Below are 20,956 nucleotides of genomic sequence, written 5' to 3' on the forward strand. Positions count from 1 at the left end.
CGGGATGCGAGGATACAGCGGGAGCGCGCGCAAGGGGATGCTGCGCCCGTGGCCGTGTCCTGAGAGGGGGAGCTACGGGACCCCGTGTCCCAAACCCAGCCCCGACGATGTTGATGCATCGCAGATAGACACGGACCACGCAACTTCAGGCATCGCCCAGGGCCATCCCAGGAGGAATCCCCTCGTGTTCTGCACAGGGAGCCTCATGCTGGTGGGGATGGGGAGAGGGGTTATCCATGAAAACAGGGGGTCCCCACCGAGCACAGCCCAGCCTCCCCCCAGAACATGGGGCAGCACGGCTGGGCATCACAAAGTGGGATGCAGGGGTGGCTCCTGCGGTGTGAAGGCACATGGGAGGCATCAGGCAGAGCACTGTCACCCCACGCCAGGGCTGCAGAAGCCATTGGCAATGCCATGCCATGTCCCCAGGTCCCCCTGTCACAGGCACATCCTGCACCATGAGTGTGGAGAGCAGAAGGGGACTCACACCCTGACCACGGGGGGGGGGGGGGACCTGCTGCACAAATCACTGCTGGTACCAAATGTCCCTTCTTATCAAGACCGGACGGGTATTCAATTTTCTCTTCAAACGCCTGCCTCTGAAATGGTAATAGAATTTCCAATCTAGGGAAAAAGGGAGGGGAAAAACTGAATATGCGAGGATTAACAATGAGAGAGAGACAAAGGGAGAAATTAGACCCAAAAAATATAGCGGGAGCCTATGCGGGAATTAATTAAATACAAATATAAAGAGAAAATTAACAGTCTCATGCTTCGGAGGGGGAGAAAAGGGATATTTTCTGAGCTTAATTAACCTTCTTTTGCCAAGCACAATGAGGAGGAAGGGGGAAGGGAGGGAGAGGAGAGCAGACTCCTGCTTGTTTTGCCTTGCAGATGATTGCAGGAAGGGGCCGGGCTTTGCCCACACAGGTTTGGGATGCACAGGTCTGGCTCATGCGTGTGTTGGGATTGTGTGTGGACAATAACTCCTGTGTTGGTCCTCATGGGCAGATACATGGGGGAGCAAAGGGAGAGCTGGGAAGAGCCATGGTCTGGGATGCCAAGGGATTGAGGAGGGGACAACCCCTCCTGGCAGGGACATCAGGAAAGGAGAGCTTTGGGATGCGGCTGGTGGCCATCAGGGGCATGAGATGATGATCCCCATTTCCAAGCTCCCAAATGTCATGTTTGCAGGTTTGGTACCTGCAGAGCTCAGAGGAATCAATCACAGGGCAACAACTTAGGGATAGGATGGGGCTTGGAGCAAGGGGTAGCAGATTAATGGTCTTTGTCACCTCTGTCCCCTCCTGGGGAAAGCAGGGGAGATGGGCAGTGACAGCAGGTGAAAAGCCACAGGATAAGGCAAGGAAAGGCAATGACAGTGCTTACATGAGCATTTCCGTGAGCATTCCACCCTCCATCACTTGTGTGCTTGGATGGATGATGGAGAAGCCAGGGCCCATGCTCCTGGATGAGGATGCAAAGAGCAGAGCAGCTTTCCAGGCAGGATCAGCTGGATGATGTAATTCATAATTCCCATGCAGGAAGCTCCTGAGAGGCACAAGCTGAAGAGCTGGGTCCATGTTCCATCCCTGGCAGTGTTCAAGGCCAGGTTGGACTGAGTCTTGGGCGACATGGTCTAGTGGAAGGTGTCCCTGCCCATGGCAAGGGGTTGGAACTGGATGATCTTAAAGTCCTTTCCAACCCAAACCATTCTATGAGTCTATGATTCTGTGATCTCTGCTTGGGTCTGGCCCTGTCAGCACAGCATCACCCAGGACACAGCATCACCCGGACACAGCATCACCCGGACACAGCATCACCCAAGACAAAACATCACCCAGGACACAGCATCACCCAGGACACAGCATCACCCAGGACACAGCATCACCCAGGACACAGCATCACTCAGGACACAGCATCACCCAGAAACAGCATCACCCGGACACAGCATCACCTGGAAACAGCATCACCCAGGACACAGCATCACCCAGACACAACATCACCCAGGACACAGCATCACCCGGACACAACATCACCCAGGACACAGCATCACCCGGACACAGCATCACCCAGGAAACACACAAGATGCCATGGGGAGCGGGATGGGGTGATCAGTAACTTAACCCCAGCATCAGCAAGTGTTCATTTCCCCAACACAGCTCCTTGTCTGTCCAGGCATAGATTGCAGAATCATTCAAGAGTGTTCAGTGTAAATGACTGTGGGTACAAGGAGTGCTGGAGCTGCAGGCTGGGAGCGTTGCAGTGAAGTGCACAAGGTATGTGGCAAATGACGTCCCTAATTGATGCAATTTATAAATTGGGTTTCATAAATTAGCTACCCGAGGTGCAGAATGAGTGTCAGATTGTGTACTCCATTGTCACAATCAGAGCTCAGCATCAGGTGAGTGCGAGGATTAATCCCGACAGCACCAAGCCTGGGTGCTGCAAAGAAAGAAACAGAAATACCAAACTCTATCTAATAGCTCAAACTAGGAGGTTATTGGCACTAATAAAGTGCAACCACTCAATTACTTATTGGGGGGGAATAAACAAGGCAGAGAGAGCAGGATCAGTTAGCACAGACATCAACATTGCCTTTCCCTTCTCCCAAAGTCCATGTCTCATTCCCAGGGTAAGGAATACCTCCGTTAACAGCTAAGGGCTACAGAATCATGGGTAACTTTGCCATTAAGGAGTTGAGATTAAGGACAACATTACACTACTGACAGGCAGCACATGGGACCATGAGTATGGAAAAGTCCATGGATTTAGTGCACAGACTCAGCTGCCATTATCCAGAATCCTGAATTTTCAGGACTTGAAGGACCTCAGGAAACCAGGACCAAGTTAACAACCATTTCCCCCAGGTTAACAGCCAAAGGTCCACTTTCAACCATTCCTTTTCCATGAGCACTTCCCTCCACATCCATGCTCAGCATGGATGAGACAACCCTGGGCCAGGCGCAGCCTGTATGGACACACAGGCATCAGGAAGGAAATGGTGCTTCTCTTCATGTAGAGCTTTGATATGACTTGAAAACCTCAGAAGGGTTTTGGGAGGGTGTGTGGGGATGCAGAGCAACAGGAGGAAACATCACAGAGAGGTTTATACATCACCTAAGACCTAGGTCTGGGTGGAAATAGACGGATCAGAGGAAGCAAGAAGGGCAGGAGCTCCCCCAGGGACCCCATGGGCACTGACAGTGCCAGGGCTGAGCCACACTTCCCACTCCCCTTTCCGCATTCTCAGTGGGTGTTAAAGGCTCCTGAGTTTCAGACCTCCTCACCTTGCTCTCCTCATTAAAACCCCATTTGCTTTCCAGTTGAGGATGGCAGAACCCTGCTCCCCTGAGAGCTGCAGTGATTACGTTGTCATCTACTCGCACAGTGCTGCAGGGTCTGTGGCAGTGTCAGAGCATCAGCCTCCAGCCCCAGGGGTGACGAAAGCGATCTGGAGCACAAGCCCCTTGAGTACAGCTCATTCAAACCTCCCCATTGACGGGGCTGTTTTCCCACAGTGCAACCCAGGTTTGGACCTCCCAGGTAACCCCATGAGGTGAGCAAGTCCATGGGCAGAAGGATGATGTTATGATGGGCACGTGGCTCGTTTCTCTGTGCCGTTCTTGGCACTGTTGAATGGAGGGTTTGACCCAGCAGAAGAGCCACACTCTGAAACATCTGCCCAGCACAGAATCAGAGTGGTTTGCATTAGGAAGGACCTTAAAGCTCATCCAGCTCCAACCCTGCACTGGACACCCCATTTCTACAACCAGATCCAACCCTATTCATTGGCTGAAAAGAGCCTTGGAATAGAACTACTTGAGCTCTGCATCAGGCACAAGCACTGCAGGACTCCAAGGAGGACACTGCTTCATGAACCAGAGCCTGCTGTCTGAGGGTGCTTCCAAGAAGACAACCAGCTCAGACTCGGCAGCATCATTTCTCCTCTTTATCTGTTTGGCCACAGCCTAAACCGTGCCCCTTCCCTCCAGGCAGCACAGTTCCATTTTCCTGGCACCGGGAAGGCCAGGAAAACCAGCGGATGGGTGGAACCGGCAGCTGGCACCGGGCTCCCAAGGCTGGGTTTCATTAGGATGGTGGGGAGAGCAGCCATGAAGTGTATTAAATGTATTACTGTGGATATTCCATTTCCTAAACTACCCTCCAGCATGGGAATGTATACTTCAGGGTACCATAAGGCTCTATATGAGATATTCAGAATGTAGAGACCTCAGAGCAGCTCCCAGTGCCTAAAGAAGCCCATGAGAAAGCTGGAGAGGGGCTTTGGACAAGGGCCTGCAGAGACAGGACAAAGGGAATGGCTTTAACCTGCCAGAGGGGAGCTTGGGGTTAGATACAGATTCTATGATTCTGACTCTTTGACCTGGGTACATCGTCTGGAGGGTGTAAATGGGTAACTTACACCTGTAAAGGCAAGGAGACCATCACTAGCTTCCAGTCTCTGACCACTGAGCCTCTAAAGGGCTGCTTTCTCCTAGGGGAGGACAGGGAGTTCCCTGTTTCAGCACCATGTGCTGAGCTGCTCATGGGGTTGGATCAGGTCTACCTAACAACTGTTTGTTTTCTTACACCTTTAGATCAGTTTTGTCTTATTTAGTCCTTGAACTGCTGAGCTGGAACTGATTTCTTTGACAGGCACCAGCTCAGGGACGCTCCCCTAGAAGCAATGGGAAGGGTGAAAATATTCTCCCTCCTGAACATCCCTCCGTATCCACCATCCCCCTGTATCCGTCCCCTGCGTGATGGAGCCCATTGCCACAGTGAGTTTGGTTTTATCCTCTGCAAGTGGGGAGTGCCACTGCAAGTCAGGATTAGCTAAACATAACATTAAACCTAAAGCACGGCTATTAATTTAATGGGCTCCTCATTACAACCATCATAAAACAAGTAAACAGGAACTGTGCCAGTGCCGCGCATCCCGCTCCGAGCAGCGGAACCAAGGGAGAGGCTGGAATTCTTCCATGTGATGGAGCTGGCTTGTAAAAATTCATCCCTTGCTTCTCCTTCAGTGGCCTTTTGACTGCTGCAGGAGCCTGTGGCTGGTGAATGCAGCAAAGCTGCATGGCTTGCAATGAGGAGGAGGGGAGATGCCAGGCCAGGATTTCCCTTAAATCACGTCAGGCAAAATTAGAAGCTTACAAAAGGCAGAGAAATGGCTCTTTATGGGCTGCAGCAATCAAACAGCCTTCACAGCCCCTTTAACCCTTATTTACTTCTCTTTTGCAAGCCTTCGTGTTGGGACTTCTCCCTCTGCTCCTTACCTTCCAGTGCACTAATGGTAACTGCCTTGGGTTGCAGTTATTGGACTAAGTGGATGGTCAACAGGGTTGTCCAAACAGAGCATAAGCAGGGGGCAACAGACTTCTCTGTGTTAGGCTTGTTCCAAACATCAGTCAGGTCTTGTGCAGTGCTAGGGATCAGGGAATTATCACAGAATGGGTCTTAATGAGGGTGCTGAGGCACTGGCACAGGGTGCCCAGAGAAGCTGTGGCTGCCCCATCCCTGGCAGTGTTCAAGGCCAGGCTGGACACAGGGGCTTGGAGCAAGCTGCTCTAGTGGAAGGGGTCCCTGCCCATGGCAGGGATTGGAGCTGGATGAGCTTTAAGGTCCCTTCAAACCCAAACCAGTCTGGGATTCTATAAAAGAGGATGCAAAGCAGGATTCAATACGAGCCTCCAGGTCCCTTCTGCCCCTTCTCCCACACTCCCGGGACAGCACATACATCTCCCACACAACAGCTCCCACAGGAAAGAGCACAGGGCATCAGGAACCAGACACAAGTACTATTAACACAGCACAAATGAAATGGCTGGGTCAAGCACAAGCCACTCCACTGAGTGTGAGCAGGAAGAATGGCTAATTTAGGCCATTCACACGGGGAAAGCAGCTCTGGGAGGGGTTTGTTACGTACCCAGAGGGAGCAGTGGTTTCATCTGCAGCTTGGAAACTGAGGTTTGCTGCTCCTGCTGGGCAGAGGACAAAGGAAAGTTCTCTGCCATGCGCTGGGCTCTGTAACAAGTTTGAGAAGAGCACATGGGTCATTAAATACAAGACACGGAGCCCTTCGCTGACCAGTGGCTGCTCCATTTGCTCCCTCTGGGTTTGCCCCGGGCTGCACAATCAGTGCTCTGCAGTGTAATCACACACTGGAGCAAGAGGTGGAGGGGAGTCCTACACTATACAGTACCTATACTGCTTCCAGTGCTTGGACTGATGACCTTAAAGGTCTTTTCCAACCTAAGTGATTCTATGATTCTAACCCCCCAAAGACCAAGTCACCAGGCAAAGGGAAGCCGAACATGGTCCAAGACGCTGGCAACGGAGTGTTTTAGGGGATCAGACATAAACAACAGAGCAACAAGCTCCAGACAAACCCTTTTAACCAGGTTGGAAATGAAAAATAACAACTTGAAGGCCAAATTGAAAAATTCTGCTTGGGAAAAGGCGCACGCAGCGGGAGCCCACAGGATTCAGCAGACTATAAAATGGGAAATGAGACTTAGTCTTCTCCCCCTACAGCTACACAAACCCCTCCTACATAGATTACAGAGCGCTCGGCAATTGCCTTCCTCCTCCAGCCTCTCCCGTTATGGCCAAAGCAGAGCCGGTAGGAGCCTGAATGCAGAGAAGATATTAGATAAAGCATCTTGCAAAGTCAAGTGTGAAATATTAACAACAGGAGGCAATGGGTTGTGTTTTTATGCAAGATCACAAATTTGGTGCTTACGGAGCCGGGGATGCTCTCGCACACTGGAATCTCAAAGCGCTCGTTGAATGTTTCATTTCAAAAGCTGTTGAAGCCTGCTGGAAAACGTCTATCGGTTCTGTTATTTGCTGTATCTCCTCTGGCTTTGTTGGTTTTGTTCTTCTCCCTTCCTGCAACACTAAGAAATGATGCATGAATAAAACAAGGCTGCTCCTTCCCTCATCTGGGCAGGTTCAGAACAATTCACATCATAAAGCACGTCCTCTGCAAGCCTCTCCTTTCACATGAAGTAACTACAGTTGTGCACGTTGCAGATACATCTGTACACACCATGACCCTATTTGCACACAGAGCTGCAATAAATGGGCAGGCAAAATGGACATGCAATGTTCATCTGGAGGGAGCACCCATTAGGTAGGGTTGGTTTGAGTAGGTGAGACCGGTCATGGGTATTCCCAGACACAAAAGAACTCCTTTTTATCCAGCCCATGTAGCCCAGGGAGCAGCGTGGCTGCCCCTGCCCTACCTCAAACTTGCCTCCAATTCAGTTCCTACAATAGATGCAGACCTTGTTTATCCCGCTGTGCGACTTGCCCATTAATGCCAGCTGTGCCAGTAGCTGTGTGATGAGGACATCTATTCAGCGCTGGACACCAGGCTCCAGGAAGAACAATCTCTGCCACTTCAGAGCGTAACTGACACCTGCTGTCACAATCTTGCCTGAAAAACAAATTCATGCTCCAAATACCCAACAAAGAGTCAAGGAGAAACATAAAGAGCGGGAGCGTACGAGGGGATGCAGGGCTGCTGTCTGCTTTGCAAGGGCCCCGGTAGTGCAGGAGCAGCAAAGGGAGATCACTGACTCGAGGAGCTGCGTTACCTGCATGTTATTTACTCAGGCAGCAGCTGAGACCCTGCAAACTGAACTTCATCTTCAGCAGCTTCCCACTGACATCTCTGTTCACCGCATCCTCCCCTCGGCTCCACTCCCTGAGCTGATGATGAGGGCAAGAGCAGCAAGAGTGCTCCTGGGCACAAGGAAACACCAAAGGAAAAGCACTTCCTGGAAGGCACCTGAGACCATGATCCCCATGGACCAGATCACCGAGACTTTCATCACAGAGTGATGAACACCAAACCCAACACGGCAGGATGAAGGAGTGTCCCACTTTGAGGCACAGGTTGAACTCATCCTCAGGGGCTGAGCTAGACAAGCCAGACTGAAGCGTGCTGACATGCAAGAGGTGTATTTTCAGCTATTAACCACTCGGCCCCTCATCTGGAGGTACTGGATGGCCTCAGAGAGCCACTTTGTCCTTGTTGAGCTGCAGGACAGCCGCAAAGCACCTGGGCAGCATGAGCTGGAGATGTTACACTGATGATTTTAGGGCTGATTTCTCCTCCCCCTCCCTTCTGTCAATGGAGTTCAGTATCTGAATGATCACATCTGTTTATGTTTCACAGACACCTGCGTATCTTGAGATGACAGCAACTCCCTGAATGCTGTAATCAGTTATTTCTCAACAGAGGAATTGCCAATTTGGTAAATAAAGCTCATTATAAAAGAACATGGAAATGCATTACAGTTGCCTAACAGAGAAAATTGTCCAGCACCGCCAAATAATCAACCTGGTATCACAGCCCCCCCAGCTGAAATAATGACATGCAAATTGCTCACACCAAGAGAACATGGGAGGGGGCAAGAAGGGAAATGAGGAAGAGACAAAACAGATACTTTACAGACCAACAGTGATTTAAAACCTAGTCTGGGACAGACCTTGGTGCTCCACGTTCCTGCATGCAGAACCTGGCTGTCCCAAGCATATCCCAACGCCAGCACAGCAGCAAAAGCCCTCCCGAGCTGTTTGCTCCAAACAGCTTGTTTGGAAAACTTGTCTTTGGTGCAGCAAGTTTGACCTGCACAATGATAAAGAGCTGGGATCTTGGTCAGATCCGAGACTACAAAGGTGAGCTATGGGTAAGCAAACATCGCTGCCGAGGAGGAGAGGGTTGGGGCATCAGCTCACCACAAGGAAAGGCGCTTTTGCTGTCTTAATGAAGATGTAAAGCAAAGTTGCTGCCTAAAGAAAAAAAGAGGTGAAGCAGAGTAAAGCACAGAAACAATTCTCACCCCGCTCCATCCATTTTCATCAACACCACATTAAATTGCGACACAACCTCCAAAAATCCATGTTCATGACCCTCAGAAACTGTCAGAGCCGCTCAGAGAGGACACAAGCAGCAAATGCTGCCAGAGGAGATGCTTCAGCCAGGAGAGGATCCAGTTCTAGAGCTCAAGCTCCCCAGGTTTGCTGACACATCTCTTGCTCCTTCCTCTGGGAGGATGAGGGATTCTGAAGAGGGGCTTTAGATAAGGAACACAGGGACAGGCCAAGGGGAATGGCTTTAACCTGCCAGAGGGGAGACTGAGATGAGCTCTTAGGCAGAAGCTCTTCCCTGTGAGGGTGCTGAGGCGCTGGCACAGGGTGCCCAGAGAAGCTGTGGCTGCCCCATCCCTGGCAGTGTTCAAGGCCAGGCTGGACACAGGGGCTTGGAGCAAGCTGCTCTAGTGGAAGGTGTCCCTGTCCGTGGCAGGGGTTGGAACTGGATGAGCTTTAAGGTCCCTTCAACCCAAACCAGGCTGGGATGCTGTGACGAAATGCCAGATGAACACTGCTCACACAGTCCCTCAGCTCTGCAAGGAGAAGGCTTGAAACAGAGCGCAGGGCTGAAAGAGATGGGGGTGTAGTCAGACAAAGCAGGAACTGCACACAGAGATAACTTGGGCTGTGCATTCAGCAGGCAGAGGTTTTTTCAGTGTGATTCACCACCCCCGTTCCCTCCAGCCAAGACTCTGCACTCTTCCAAGTACTCTCAAACAAGCCAAAGTCATTCAGACCACAACCGAAACGAACAAGTTTTGTGATTTATAAACTGCGACGTGAAATATTCCTGTTCCTCACCCTGGCTGGGAGGTTTTGTTGGCATGGGCAGCAGGCAGAAAACAGCGACTGACAAAGTGCTGGGGCTGGAAGGATCTCACAGCGCACAGTGACCATTCAACTCTTTATTGTTCAGGAGGGAACCTTGGAAGGGCAGAAACGTGCCTGCTGGTGCCACCAATGGGAGCACACTGGGAACAGTGAATCCTAACAACTGGTCAGGGCCACTTCCAAATAAGCCAGACCCCTTTCACCACGGCAAACGGACAAACATAACAGCTCTTGCAACTCCAGTGTGGGTCAGTGAAACCATAGCGAGCACAGGGTGAACCAGTGTTGGGCAAGGCTCCGAACTACAGGCTGTGCCGGAAGCACCTGAGGCCAACGTGAGTCTTTACACTGTAATGCAATAAAAAGGAAACGATAGCATCCCCCTCCCCTGGGACCCTCCTCCCAACTCCAGGAACATCCCCCTGAGACTGAAACATGCAGACAATTAAAAGGAGAATCATGTCGTCGTCTTGGACCGCGAAGGGCAGAAGGCACCGGGTTTTGGTCAGTGTCTATCCAGAAGGATGCTGGGGCTTCCAAAGGTGTCTGTGGTCCCTGTCCTCTGCTCTTTGGTGGCTGATGTCTATCCAGAATTAACTAACAGCTCCTGGGTGAAAAAGGAGACAAAGGAGAAGGCAGGAGGTTAGCGACACAGCTACGGACATGGGATGGTTTCCTTCAGGAGTGAAGGAATAGTGTGGGCAGGGTGAAACCCCCACGGAAAGTAATGAGGTTTCACCTCTTGTAAAACACAAGACACTGAGGGGACAGAGAGCAGAAGCAAGGCAGGAGGTCCTGGTACCCCAGGCAAGCCCCGCTCTGTGAACAGGAATGTGTGGTCAGTTGTAAATGATGAGGGTTTGTAAATCCCATGGCCTGCAGTGGCAGAGGATGGCTGTGATTGCAGGGGAGCCTCCAAGGAGCTGGGTTACGGGAGTAAGTGTGGCTCCATGCGAAGTCACAGCCACAGCAGGACACGGGAGCACTTGGACTGGCTGCCACCAACCATGCACACACCACTCGCTCATCCTGGAATGGGATCAATGAGAGGGTGAGCACAAAGGATTAAAGAGAGGGACTCAGAGCCTGCCTTGACGTGTTTGACAGCCTTTATCCTGCCAAAACCCAAACCCCCCTAAATCCAAAGCAAAATCATGCCTGCTTTGTCCCCACCTTCTCTTTTCTAAGTGTTGCATCCCCAGACACTGCAGGTATCTGTGTATGAGCTGTGGAATTCCAAGGGGTAGAAAAACCAGGAGGGTTTTGACCTTTTTATGATGGTGATTGCAGAGATATGATCTCCTCCTGGTTTTATCTCATCACTCCTATAAAGACAAAGAAATCAAACCAAGAATGCCACCAGCAGTGGATGAGAACACACCTGACACCAAATATAATACCTCTGCCTCTGAGAATCTGGAATATCAGCATCGGACCTTGCTTCCAAACCTAAGCAAACTGCTCTCATGCACCAGCAATCGCCATCTTTAGATCAATGCTACATCAAGAGCAATATCACATGGGCTGAGCCCATCCACATGCTCTGAGAGGTGCAGTTCTATTTTGCAGAGCACTTACCCATGGTGAGAGGACCCTGCTAAAGCCTCCTACAGAAAGACAACTGAACAGTTACCTGCATGGTTTCTCAGCACCCATTACTACCAGGGCTGGATCTGAGCTCAGTTTTACTCTCTAGACACTCGTGTTTCTTAGGAGAGAAGTTGTGCTTCCTTGAGAGTGAATCAGAAAGGACACCATCACACAGTAACGATGCTGGCACACTTGGCAGCGAATGTCAGAAGGCGAGAGTGCCATTTGGACTACTTCTGCACCGCAGGCTGATCCTGCCTGACACCTGCAAGGTCAGCATATCCAGCCTACGCTGACCATGCATCTCCAAGGACAGCCCCATCTCTACCAACAACAAAGTGGGAAAGCTTCCCAGCACTCGTGAGTAAAGAGGAAACTGTTGGCCAAATTATTTAGACAAAGCTTATCCAGAAACGTGACAAATGAAGCATCAATACCACCCAACTGACTCTAATTTCCCAGGTAATTCTTCTCGTCATTAGTGACTTGAAAGTTTCACGCTGCAATATATCCGAAACCCTCCAGCAGCACTCACACCAACTGTAATGAGTGAGGCAGCAACAACTCGCAATCAATTCTGCAATAAAGTCATTTGCTGTATTCGCACTGAAACACTTCACTGAAGTGTCCGGGAATGCTACAGCAGGAAAAGCCACTGCTGGGGCCACTCTGTGGTTAACCCTTATGGCAGAGAGTAAAACCTTTTCCTTCAAAGCAATTCTAAAGGATCTCAGTTACACGATTCCGTGTTCGAAATCATAACTGCAGATTTTTACAGCTTTCAGGAGAAAATGCAAACACGCAGCACCTAACCTCAACCAATTACTTCCAGCCCCAGTCACCCACATACTGGGGATGCATCGAGCTGGAGGCCCACAAACATTCCTTGTGCCAGTCCATCAGGTTCCATCTCTCCCTGAATGACTAACCTGAGCACTGCCAGAGAGCCAGACACTGGTGCCCTGCTGCCCAGCTCTCACCAAGGGATGCTGCTGGGAACAAGGGATGCAGGTACTGATGCCGTCCATCACCCCATGCTGCTCTCAGGAGTGGCCTGGCACAATTACATATCTAAGAGCAGCATGGGCTGGATGGAACAACTCATTAACATCTCCTCCTTCATCAGGGGCGTGAGATGCTGAAGGGTTGGCATCTGGGGGAGCTGAGGCACTCCCAGTACAGGACATAGGGATGCTTCCCAGCTCTTTCAGACTTTCCTGCTCAAATGCCAATCCAGATCTCACAGCATTTGCCATGCCACTGTAGTCCACTACTGTCCTGAGCCCTGTAATCATACAACAACCACACTATGATTCTAATACTGCCAAGGTTCAGTTTACAAAGGAAGCAGAGCAGAGTCCAGTCTCTGGCTGGCCGTGAACCAGTGCTCTCTGCATCTGCAGGACATGCAGGTGTGGTGCAGGCACAGATAACATCTGATGAGGCTGGAGGTCAGAGCTCTCCTCTTCCAGCTACTGCAGAGCTCCACGTGGCCATTGCACGCTGCTCCGTGAAGCTCTGCAAACCTCATTGTCTGCTGGCCCATCGTATAAGTCTGCACTTGTTAGAGTACACATGTAATTGTTTCCACTGTTCCTAGGCCATCAGTTTATAAACCTGTGGCTAACTACTTAAAAGCACAGTTGCATCAATTTCATGCCTCGCATGCTGTGTAATAGCGTGGAAGGACACCGTATCTCCAAGCCTAAACCCACTCTTTGCTAAGCTAACCATCTACGCCAGCCTTTTAATTCCACTTCAGCACTGCACCCATGCTGATACAGATTTGCCACCCCTCCATTTCCTTGCAACCCAAAATCCTCCTTGCAAGGTACTACAAGGTTGCCACAACACTTACCTTGAGCAGAAGGAGTAAGAAAGGGAAGGAGAAGCCTCACCTCTCCTGCACACCCTTATCACTGCCTATGCACCAGACAAGCTGCATATGCAACAAACCCAGGCAGCCTGTGATCACAAGCTGCTCCTACAGGACAGGATGCTCCCAATGAATCGGATTGTGCCTGAAGTTTGGTGCCTCATCACAAAACAACAGCTCCACAGTCGGCATTGGCTGGTCCCTGCTGCAGCCTTAGGACAACCCCCTGGAAACAAGCAGCCTTGGAGAGTGCATCACACTCCAATGAGAAGGGATGGTGCCCTCCTTGCCCTGGGCAGCATCCTCCCTCCTCCCACAGCCACTGCAGGGATCTCCCTTCTTAAAAGCCCACTGAAGAACTTCCTCCCTCCCTGCTTGCCAAGCCTCAGCTAAGACACATTGATTTAACCAGCCTTTAGTCCCACGGGATAAACCCAGCAAGTCTCCTCCAGCGAGCACCTTATTCTGTCCCAATATTCCTTGAAGCAGTTGCACCACGGCACTCACACACACTGGCATCGTGTAGCTGGGATGGCATCAGAAAGCAGATCCCTGTGATAAATGACTCGGTGCATTCAGAGTGTCACTGACAAAGTAGGAATTAATCCCCACAGTTCCTGTGGAAACTGCCACGGGCAGGCAGCTCCCAGCACTGGGATACCCGCTGGCACCCCAGTGATGTGACTGCACAACTCCTGCATCCCAGTTAGTCGGCAAAGAGGCACTGATGACAAACAAACCCCTGACCCGTCCTGAGATGGGTGTTCAAGGCCTTTCCCCCTGGAGAAGGCATTTGTTGCAGGGCTATTAGCACCCCGAAGCACTGCAAGGGACATTTGAGTCACTCTGGGTTGATGTATGCTGTAGGTATTTTTTGGTTATGTGCAATTTGTTCTGTTACATTCAGGGTATTGGCTATTTTGTGGAGCAGCTGTGCTGACTAATGGATCACAGCACTTCTGTGCCATACAGTTATTGCACAGAAAAGCCTCTCTGTCTCTCATCCTTCAGGAGCCCAACAGTTGCTGTCCTTGGGTTTGGAATAAGGAGGGGCAGGAGTATGCCTGGCAGCAACAAAAAACATTAATTCAAAGGGCTATGAAGAGAGTTTTGTTTCCCCTCTTCTCTGTACTGGTGTTAACGGCTTTGCAAAGCAGAGAAGCTCACCCAGTGACTTCTTGGCTGCTATCCCAGATGGTGTCTCCAGAGCTGGCCTGGCAGCACCAAAGGCGCCTGTCAAACCCCCCCCAGACGCATTGTCCGGATGCCCAGAAAGGGCTTTCCTGTGGAAGTGCCCTGCTCCACACACCCACCAACACAGCAAGGCACAGAAGCCGCCGGTCCGGCTTCCTCTCCCCCTCCTCACCCAGCTCTGACTCACAAGGGCTGACCCGCTGCTCGCTATGCTCTGCCCCGACACCTCCCCATCGCCCCGCATATGAAGCTATTTACTAGCACAACTCGGGTTGTTTTGAGGCTCACCTGTTTGTTCATGCATTCTAACATTGATTTCCTCCGCACAATCGTTCTGATCGTGGTTCTAACTCACACAGAGCTCCCGTCATTATCCTTGCTTAACAGGAAACGTTTTGCCCCTGACTGAGCAGCTCCACAGTTCCTAAACTGCACAGAAGCTTCCTCCCGGCTGGGGGCTGCATCTCCCCGCTGAGCTGGTAGCCCCAGACATCACAGTAGGGAACACGCTCACTGCTTTTGATTTTGGACATGTGCTAGAAAATACCAGGGCCAGGAGGTACAAACACAGCTCTACAAAGAGGCGCTGCTGAAAGGATGCTGTTAATTAACCGCCATACAAACCGAAGGCAGGTTTTGTTCAATCAATGTTAATTGCATTTAATCTCCTTCTTTCGCCATTAAGAAAAGCCACCGAGCCAGGCTGATGTTGCTGGTGCCTGACACACAGATTCCACCCACGTTTGGGAGGCAAGGCAGGAAGAGAAAAGTAATGGAAAGAAAGGAAATAACCCTTCGTCAGCCCTTCCGCATCGCTGCACAACTGCATTGGGTCTGCTCCATTATTTAAACAATTTTTGTTTCCCAATAACATTATAGAGGAGCTCAAAGGATGAAAATCAGATGCAGAGCTTTTCACCACTGGTTATTCTTGCTGGCCTGGGTACCAGCTCAGAGCTTTGCTAACCTGCCCGGCTATTGGGCTTCTGTACTGGACTGAAGCATAGAAAATCACTTATGTGAAGTGGTTTCTGCAGCACAGGAAGCCCAAGGTTTCATGACAACAGCCTTATTGCCTATTGCAAGCACCTTGCCTTCCCCAAACCAGTCTCAAGAAGAGCAACCAAGACTCTGCTCTGCCTTCCCCACGGCAGCATACACCTCACCTGAAGCTGATGCTGCAGCTCAGCAGAGATTTCCTGTATCCCTCGACAAGCGTTAGTCCCAGTGCCTCTCACCGTGTAAAGTGGACGTATCACAAGTGCTGTGAAGGACTGGCTGAGTTTTAAGTGGTCTGAAATGGCTCCACTAGACTTGGTCAAGATTGCTTTAAAATCATTTCCCATTAGGACTGTGACCCTCTCTCTTTACAGCCAGCATAATGACTCTGCCTCAGGGGAAGATAATTACATCCCACTATCTATACACATCAGTACACTGTAGACAGCACCGTGCCTTTCTGGAACAAGCCAGAGTAGGTAATGCAGGAGGAAAAGGAGGTGACATTGGATGCCCCTCCATCCCACAACTGCAGCCACCCTGAGCATTTCCCAAGCTCGTGGATTAGCCCCCACGAGGGATAAAGGGATCCAGAAGGCACAGAGTGTTTCTAAAGCAGAACAACGACAACTTGTACAAATCCAGCTCTGGTTTTGTGAGGATTAAAATGAACTTCACCCAACTGTGAATATCCGTTTCCAGAGCCAAAAGGAATGGAAAACCACTTACTGATGCAACAGCATTTCATTCTTTCAAACCCTAAGCCCAACACTTCCAAAAATTAAGGACAGGCAACAGTAATGTTATGGCTGGGGGATGTTGGCTGCAGGGGTTTAACTGCTGAACTGCCAAGCCGTGCTCCGAGCACAGCACAATGAATCACAGTACACAAAGAGAGGCAACTCCTCATTCCTGCCCTTGCTACCGGGATAATCAGTGGGGGACGGAAAAGGAAAAAATAATCCCAGAAGCCAAGAGACTTTGGATGAAGTCGTATAAATGCCCCATTCCCTCCTAACACAAGGAAGAAAGAAACGCAATAAATACCTGCAAAGCCATTCCAGTATTTTGGATTAAATGGATTACAGGAATGGAAAGTACACGATGCAAGATGTTATAAAACAAGATGCCAGGAAAGTGTAGGAATTTGAATCAGGCTGGCAAATGATCCCTGCAGACTATTGAGGAAAATTAATAGAGAGAAAGGGTAGAGAAAGGGTACAGTAAGAACACTGACTGATGAACACTGTTGTTGGGATGTGTAAATTCAGGACGCCAAACTCCCACTCAAATCCACTGCAGCCCTGGAACAAGAATAGCAAATCCTACTGTTGAGAAGCACTAGAAGCAGCAAAGTCAGATACACCAAACCCTGCTCCGGGATAGATTTCCCCTGTGCATCCCTCAAGATTGAAGTTTGTGACTTTAATCATTCCTGGCACACTGTGTATATAGGGATTCAATGCAGGGATTACTAGCAGGATCCTTGTTGTAAGTGCCACTTCTCAAACCAATTACACTTCACTGGATGTCAGTAACATACACAAGAAAACAAAGTAGATAAAGGCAGCAGGATGGCGAGATGCAGATCTGGTGCAAGGAAATTTCACAAGGTCACCCAGGAAAATAGAGACACTTAGCATCTAAACTGCTCCAAGGTTTCTAATTCCACAGCGCATTAAAGCTCCACATGACCCAGACACAAAACACCTTCAACACACCGGTGACTCCAAGCAAGCCATGGCTGCTTGTGGAGAAGTGCCATCAGGGTGCAGGAAGAGAGAGCCAGGAGGTAAAGAGCAACCTCTGAACTCCAAGGGATGGCCCCATCCCATCCCTTGCCTTTGACTGTTCACAGTCAAACATGGATGGAGGGGAGAAGCCAGGAAGAGAGGATGTCACCTTGCCTGGAAGCAGATAGAGCAGCTCTTCAGCTTGCAGGGCTTCTTCACAGGCTGACCCCAAGCTGTACTGACTGCACTTTGCCTTTCCAGAGCTCATCTTGGAGTGGATCATTACTCTCCACTAGCTCTAACAAGAACTCCAGGAATTTCCATGGAGACAGAAGCACAGGGAATCCAGACCTCAGGTAGAGCGCAAAGAGCTCATGGCCCCTCGGCTACTGTGCCTTTGAGATGGGACCTTGAAAGAGGTGGTTCAAGTTTCATCCTGGAGTTTAACCTGCCCCTGGTGATACCGAAACCTGCAGCTCTCCCACAGCTGAGGAAGGCAGGTCCCAGGCTCTGCTGCCAGTCTCCTTCCATGTAGATAAATCCCATCTCTGTTTCCCTTTCTGAGCACCAGGCAATGCTGCTTCACCGACCACACAGAGGAAGGATAATTATTCACCAGCAGAAGATGCTAAAGCAATGCAAAAAAATGGCACAGCTCCCGAGGGATCCATCCCTCTGTACAATTTGCATTTGGGCTTCGGAGGAAGTCTAGTGCTTTATCCTGTCCCTTTCTGCCTTGCTTTAGCAGGTTCCTGCACTGGATAAAGAGATTTCTTCTCCAGGTTGGGATGGCATTTCTACACGTAAGGTATGGCTCACTCTGTCTCATCCAGCCTCACACACCAAGCACAGAGGCAGAGACTTCTCCAGACATCCTTTCTCAGTGCCTAATTCTATTTCTGCTCAGCAATACAGTGAAATTCCACGCAGAAGTATTATGAGCTTGACTGCCTTTATTTGTTTAACAGTTCCCATTTTCATTAAGCTGTTGCTGCTCGGCAGGCAGTAATTCTATTTGTGTGATAGCCGTATTCATCTCATATGGGTGTAGATGCTGCTCTCCTTTCGTTTCTGGCTGAAGAAGCGAAAGTCAGCAATGACAGAGCCAAGGGAGGACTGGGAACTCTCACGGCTGTTTGTGGGTACATGTGGGATACAACTTCTACCTGGTTTTGCAGAACACGTCCCAAAGACTCGGGTCACAGTAAAAAGCCTAAAGGTGAACTTAAAACAGTAAAATTCCATTGGGAAAAGACAAGCACTGCCCAGGTACAATCCAGAAATAGCAGTATCTGTCAGCAGAATCAGCCCATTGCATAGAGCCATGGAATGGTTTGGGTTGAAGGGACCTTAAAGCTCCTCCAGCTCCAACCCCTGCCACAGGCAGGGACCCCTTCCACTAGAGCAGCTTGCTCCAAGCCCCTGTGTCCAACCTGGCCTTGAACACTGCCAGGGATGGGGCAGCCACAGCTTCTCTGGGCACCCTGTGCCAGCGCCTCAGCACCCTCACAGGGAAGAGCTTCTGCCTAAGAGCTCATCTCAGTCTCCCCTCTGGCAGGTTAAAGCCATTCCCCTTGGCCTGCCCCTACAGGCCCTTGTCCAAAGCCCCTCTCCAGGTTTCCTGTAAGCCCTCCACAAGACTCAGCACTGCAAACCTTCTGCACCAGCTCAGTGCTGACCAAGCATTCCTGGTACCTGACTATCAGATTTGAAAGCATTAATTACGTGTCTAACTCTTGCCAATCTCCACGTATCTCGAAATATCTGGTCTCAGGAGCTGCAGGATCTGATGAGACCACAAAGAAGAGAAGCCTGGTTGGTTGGCCTGCACCAAGCCCCAGTCAGACAATCCCCTACCAGGTTCAGGCAACCAGACAGAGAAATAACAGGCGTTTTGAAATGGTAATGACTGATCTGAGACAGTCAAATGACTCAGCCACACCTCTTGGAGGTTGCCAAAGTCATGCAGGAGCAGGGAGCCCTGCCTGCTGCTCAACTCTGGGCAGGGAATGTGTAGGGCAGGCAGGAGAGTGCTGGGAGCTCCTGCAGATGGGAATGGAGGGGCTGTGGATGGATGTTCAGGATGCCAGCCACAGGCACACCCAGGCAGGAACCTGAGTGCTCAGCCCTGGATGCAGAGGCCATCGCAGTAGCTCAGCAAGATGGATTTGTTGTGAGCGGCTGCCCATTGGCACCCAACATAACCAATGCAATTAAGAGAGCAGCAGATAAGATGCCCTACAACGTGAAACATGGATCTGAGCGAACAAAGGGAGAATGGCGAACACCGGGAGACGCATCCGTATTTCTCAATCAATGTCTCCTCCTGCCTCAATTCCAAATCCTTCTTTCAAGATTGAAAACCTTTCCCAAGTGAAAAACAAGCTCAGCATTTCTCTAACTGCTTCCTGTCCCTTCCCCTCTTCAGAGGGCACCCTGGTAGAATACCAGATGCTGGAATAAGCCACAAAAGCCTCCTAAATAATTATCTCCCATCCCCTCCACTGCAAATTTATAGTCCTGCATCTGTGTCAGGACAGAGGCCTCTTTCCATCTGTCTGAAACGCATCCTTTACAGAGAGGACACAGAGGTGGAATGTTTAATGGGAGCATCTGAAAGCGCATTAAATGCCTGGAAAGCAAGTGGCCGTTTAGCCGTGTGCTGTTCCCTGCCTCGTGGACGCTGCTCAAGTGGAGGGGGAGCTTGCTTTGCTTTAAATATGACAAATGATGCTGGTCCCATCTCCTAATTTCCCTCTCTGTGCAGCATGTCTGTTCATGACAGATACTGTGCAGCTGCTTAGGTGTCCCTTTATCTGCTAGGAAAGTATTGTCTGTTTGGAACCAACTCATCCTCAAACAGTAGCCCCTGAGGGGGAGAGAGAAAAGGGAGGGGAGGAAAGAGGCGAGGGAGCTGTCAACTGGGAATGCATCCATGCTTCTGCTGCAAAGGTTCTGGCAAAAAGCAAGCATCGTATTTAGCTTTAGCTACATCCTCTCTTCCCCCCTCCTAGACCATCCTTTCCCAGTGTCACTCACCACCTCTTTCCGCCCTCTTCCCACAAAGACCTTACCACTAACATCCATCTGATTTCACACTTACAACCTGTGGAAACAAAGCAAGCCCGGAGCCTTCTCCTGCAGGCCTGTGCCAGTGCAGAGGAGCTTCAGGTCCCAGCCTGAGCAGCGTGCAAGGAAGACAGGCAACATTGAAAAGAAAGAAAACCAACACACATAAAGGATGGAAAAAGGGGGGATTGGGAGGGAAGGAAGAGAAGGGGAGGGGGGAGGCAATCGCAGGGTATTTATATTTTGTGTTTAAAGAGAATCAAAGCAGGAACTTGGCAATTTTCTGTAGCCAGGATTAGAACAGAACAAACTCAAATGCTCCGTCCTTCTGCAGAGCCCTGCGAGCTGAATCTCGCTCTGCAAAATGGCCAATATAGAAAGCAGCTCATAAATCCCTGTGACGCAAGTAACTTCCCATTACTCTTGGGGAAACAGAGGCAGAGACAGATTCATTAATCCAAGTAAATGAATCCGTGAAGCAGGCTGGATAGCTGAATCCTCATAATGTCCCACTCAAGAACCAGCACCCAGGGCCCAGCAATTTCCATGCCACGCTGCCTGGGACAAGCACAGCAATACACTGGAATGGATGAGAGTGTTTTTAGGAAGGAAAAGTACAGTCATTAAACCACACCTGCCTTGGCCATGCAGCCTGCATCCTTATTAAAGCATGGTTTACTGCTGCAAAACGCCTCCCACCACCTCAGTCATCGCATTGTTAATACCAAAGACCAAGGTCACATAGGTAAGATGCTGCCTCAGAAAGCTGCTG

At 50.2% G+C, this 20,956-nt stretch overlaps 1 protein-coding gene and 1 long non-coding RNA gene across 4 annotated transcripts in view; one reads left to right on the forward strand and one right to left on the reverse strand.

Moving 5' to 3' along the window:
* Positions 1-1,995: 1,995 nt before the first annotated feature.
* LOC130603649 (uncharacterized) lies at positions 1,996-19,000 on the forward strand. Its single transcript, XR_008973230.1, has 3 exons — positions 1,996-2,279; positions 4,660-4,784; positions 18,890-19,000. It is a non-coding gene; the product is annotated as an uncharacterized LOC130603649 (long non-coding RNA).
* The window catches only part of CHCHD6 (coiled-coil-helix-coiled-coil-helix domain containing 6), a 107,372-nt gene continuing 96,198 nt past the window's right edge, over positions 9,783-20,956 (reverse strand). For all 3 annotated transcript variants that reach the window (XM_057417526.1, XM_057417524.1, XM_057417525.1), the window contains one exon: positions 9,783-10,330. In XM_057417526.1, coding sequence (XP_057273509.1) covers positions 10,307-10,330 — 24 coding nt within the window. In that variant the 3' untranslated portion in view covers positions 9,783-10,306. The remainder of the gene's footprint in view (positions 10,331-20,956) is intronic.

Source organism: Pezoporus wallicus, unplaced genomic scaffold (genome assembly GCF_028554395.1).
Source record: "Pezoporus wallicus isolate ANWC-B61680 ecotype Strahan unplaced genomic scaffold, APGP_CSIRO_Pwel_v1 contig_8542, whole genome shotgun sequence".
Classification (NCBI taxonomy): domain Eukaryota; kingdom Metazoa; phylum Chordata; class Aves; order Psittaciformes; family Psittacidae; genus Pezoporus; species Pezoporus wallicus.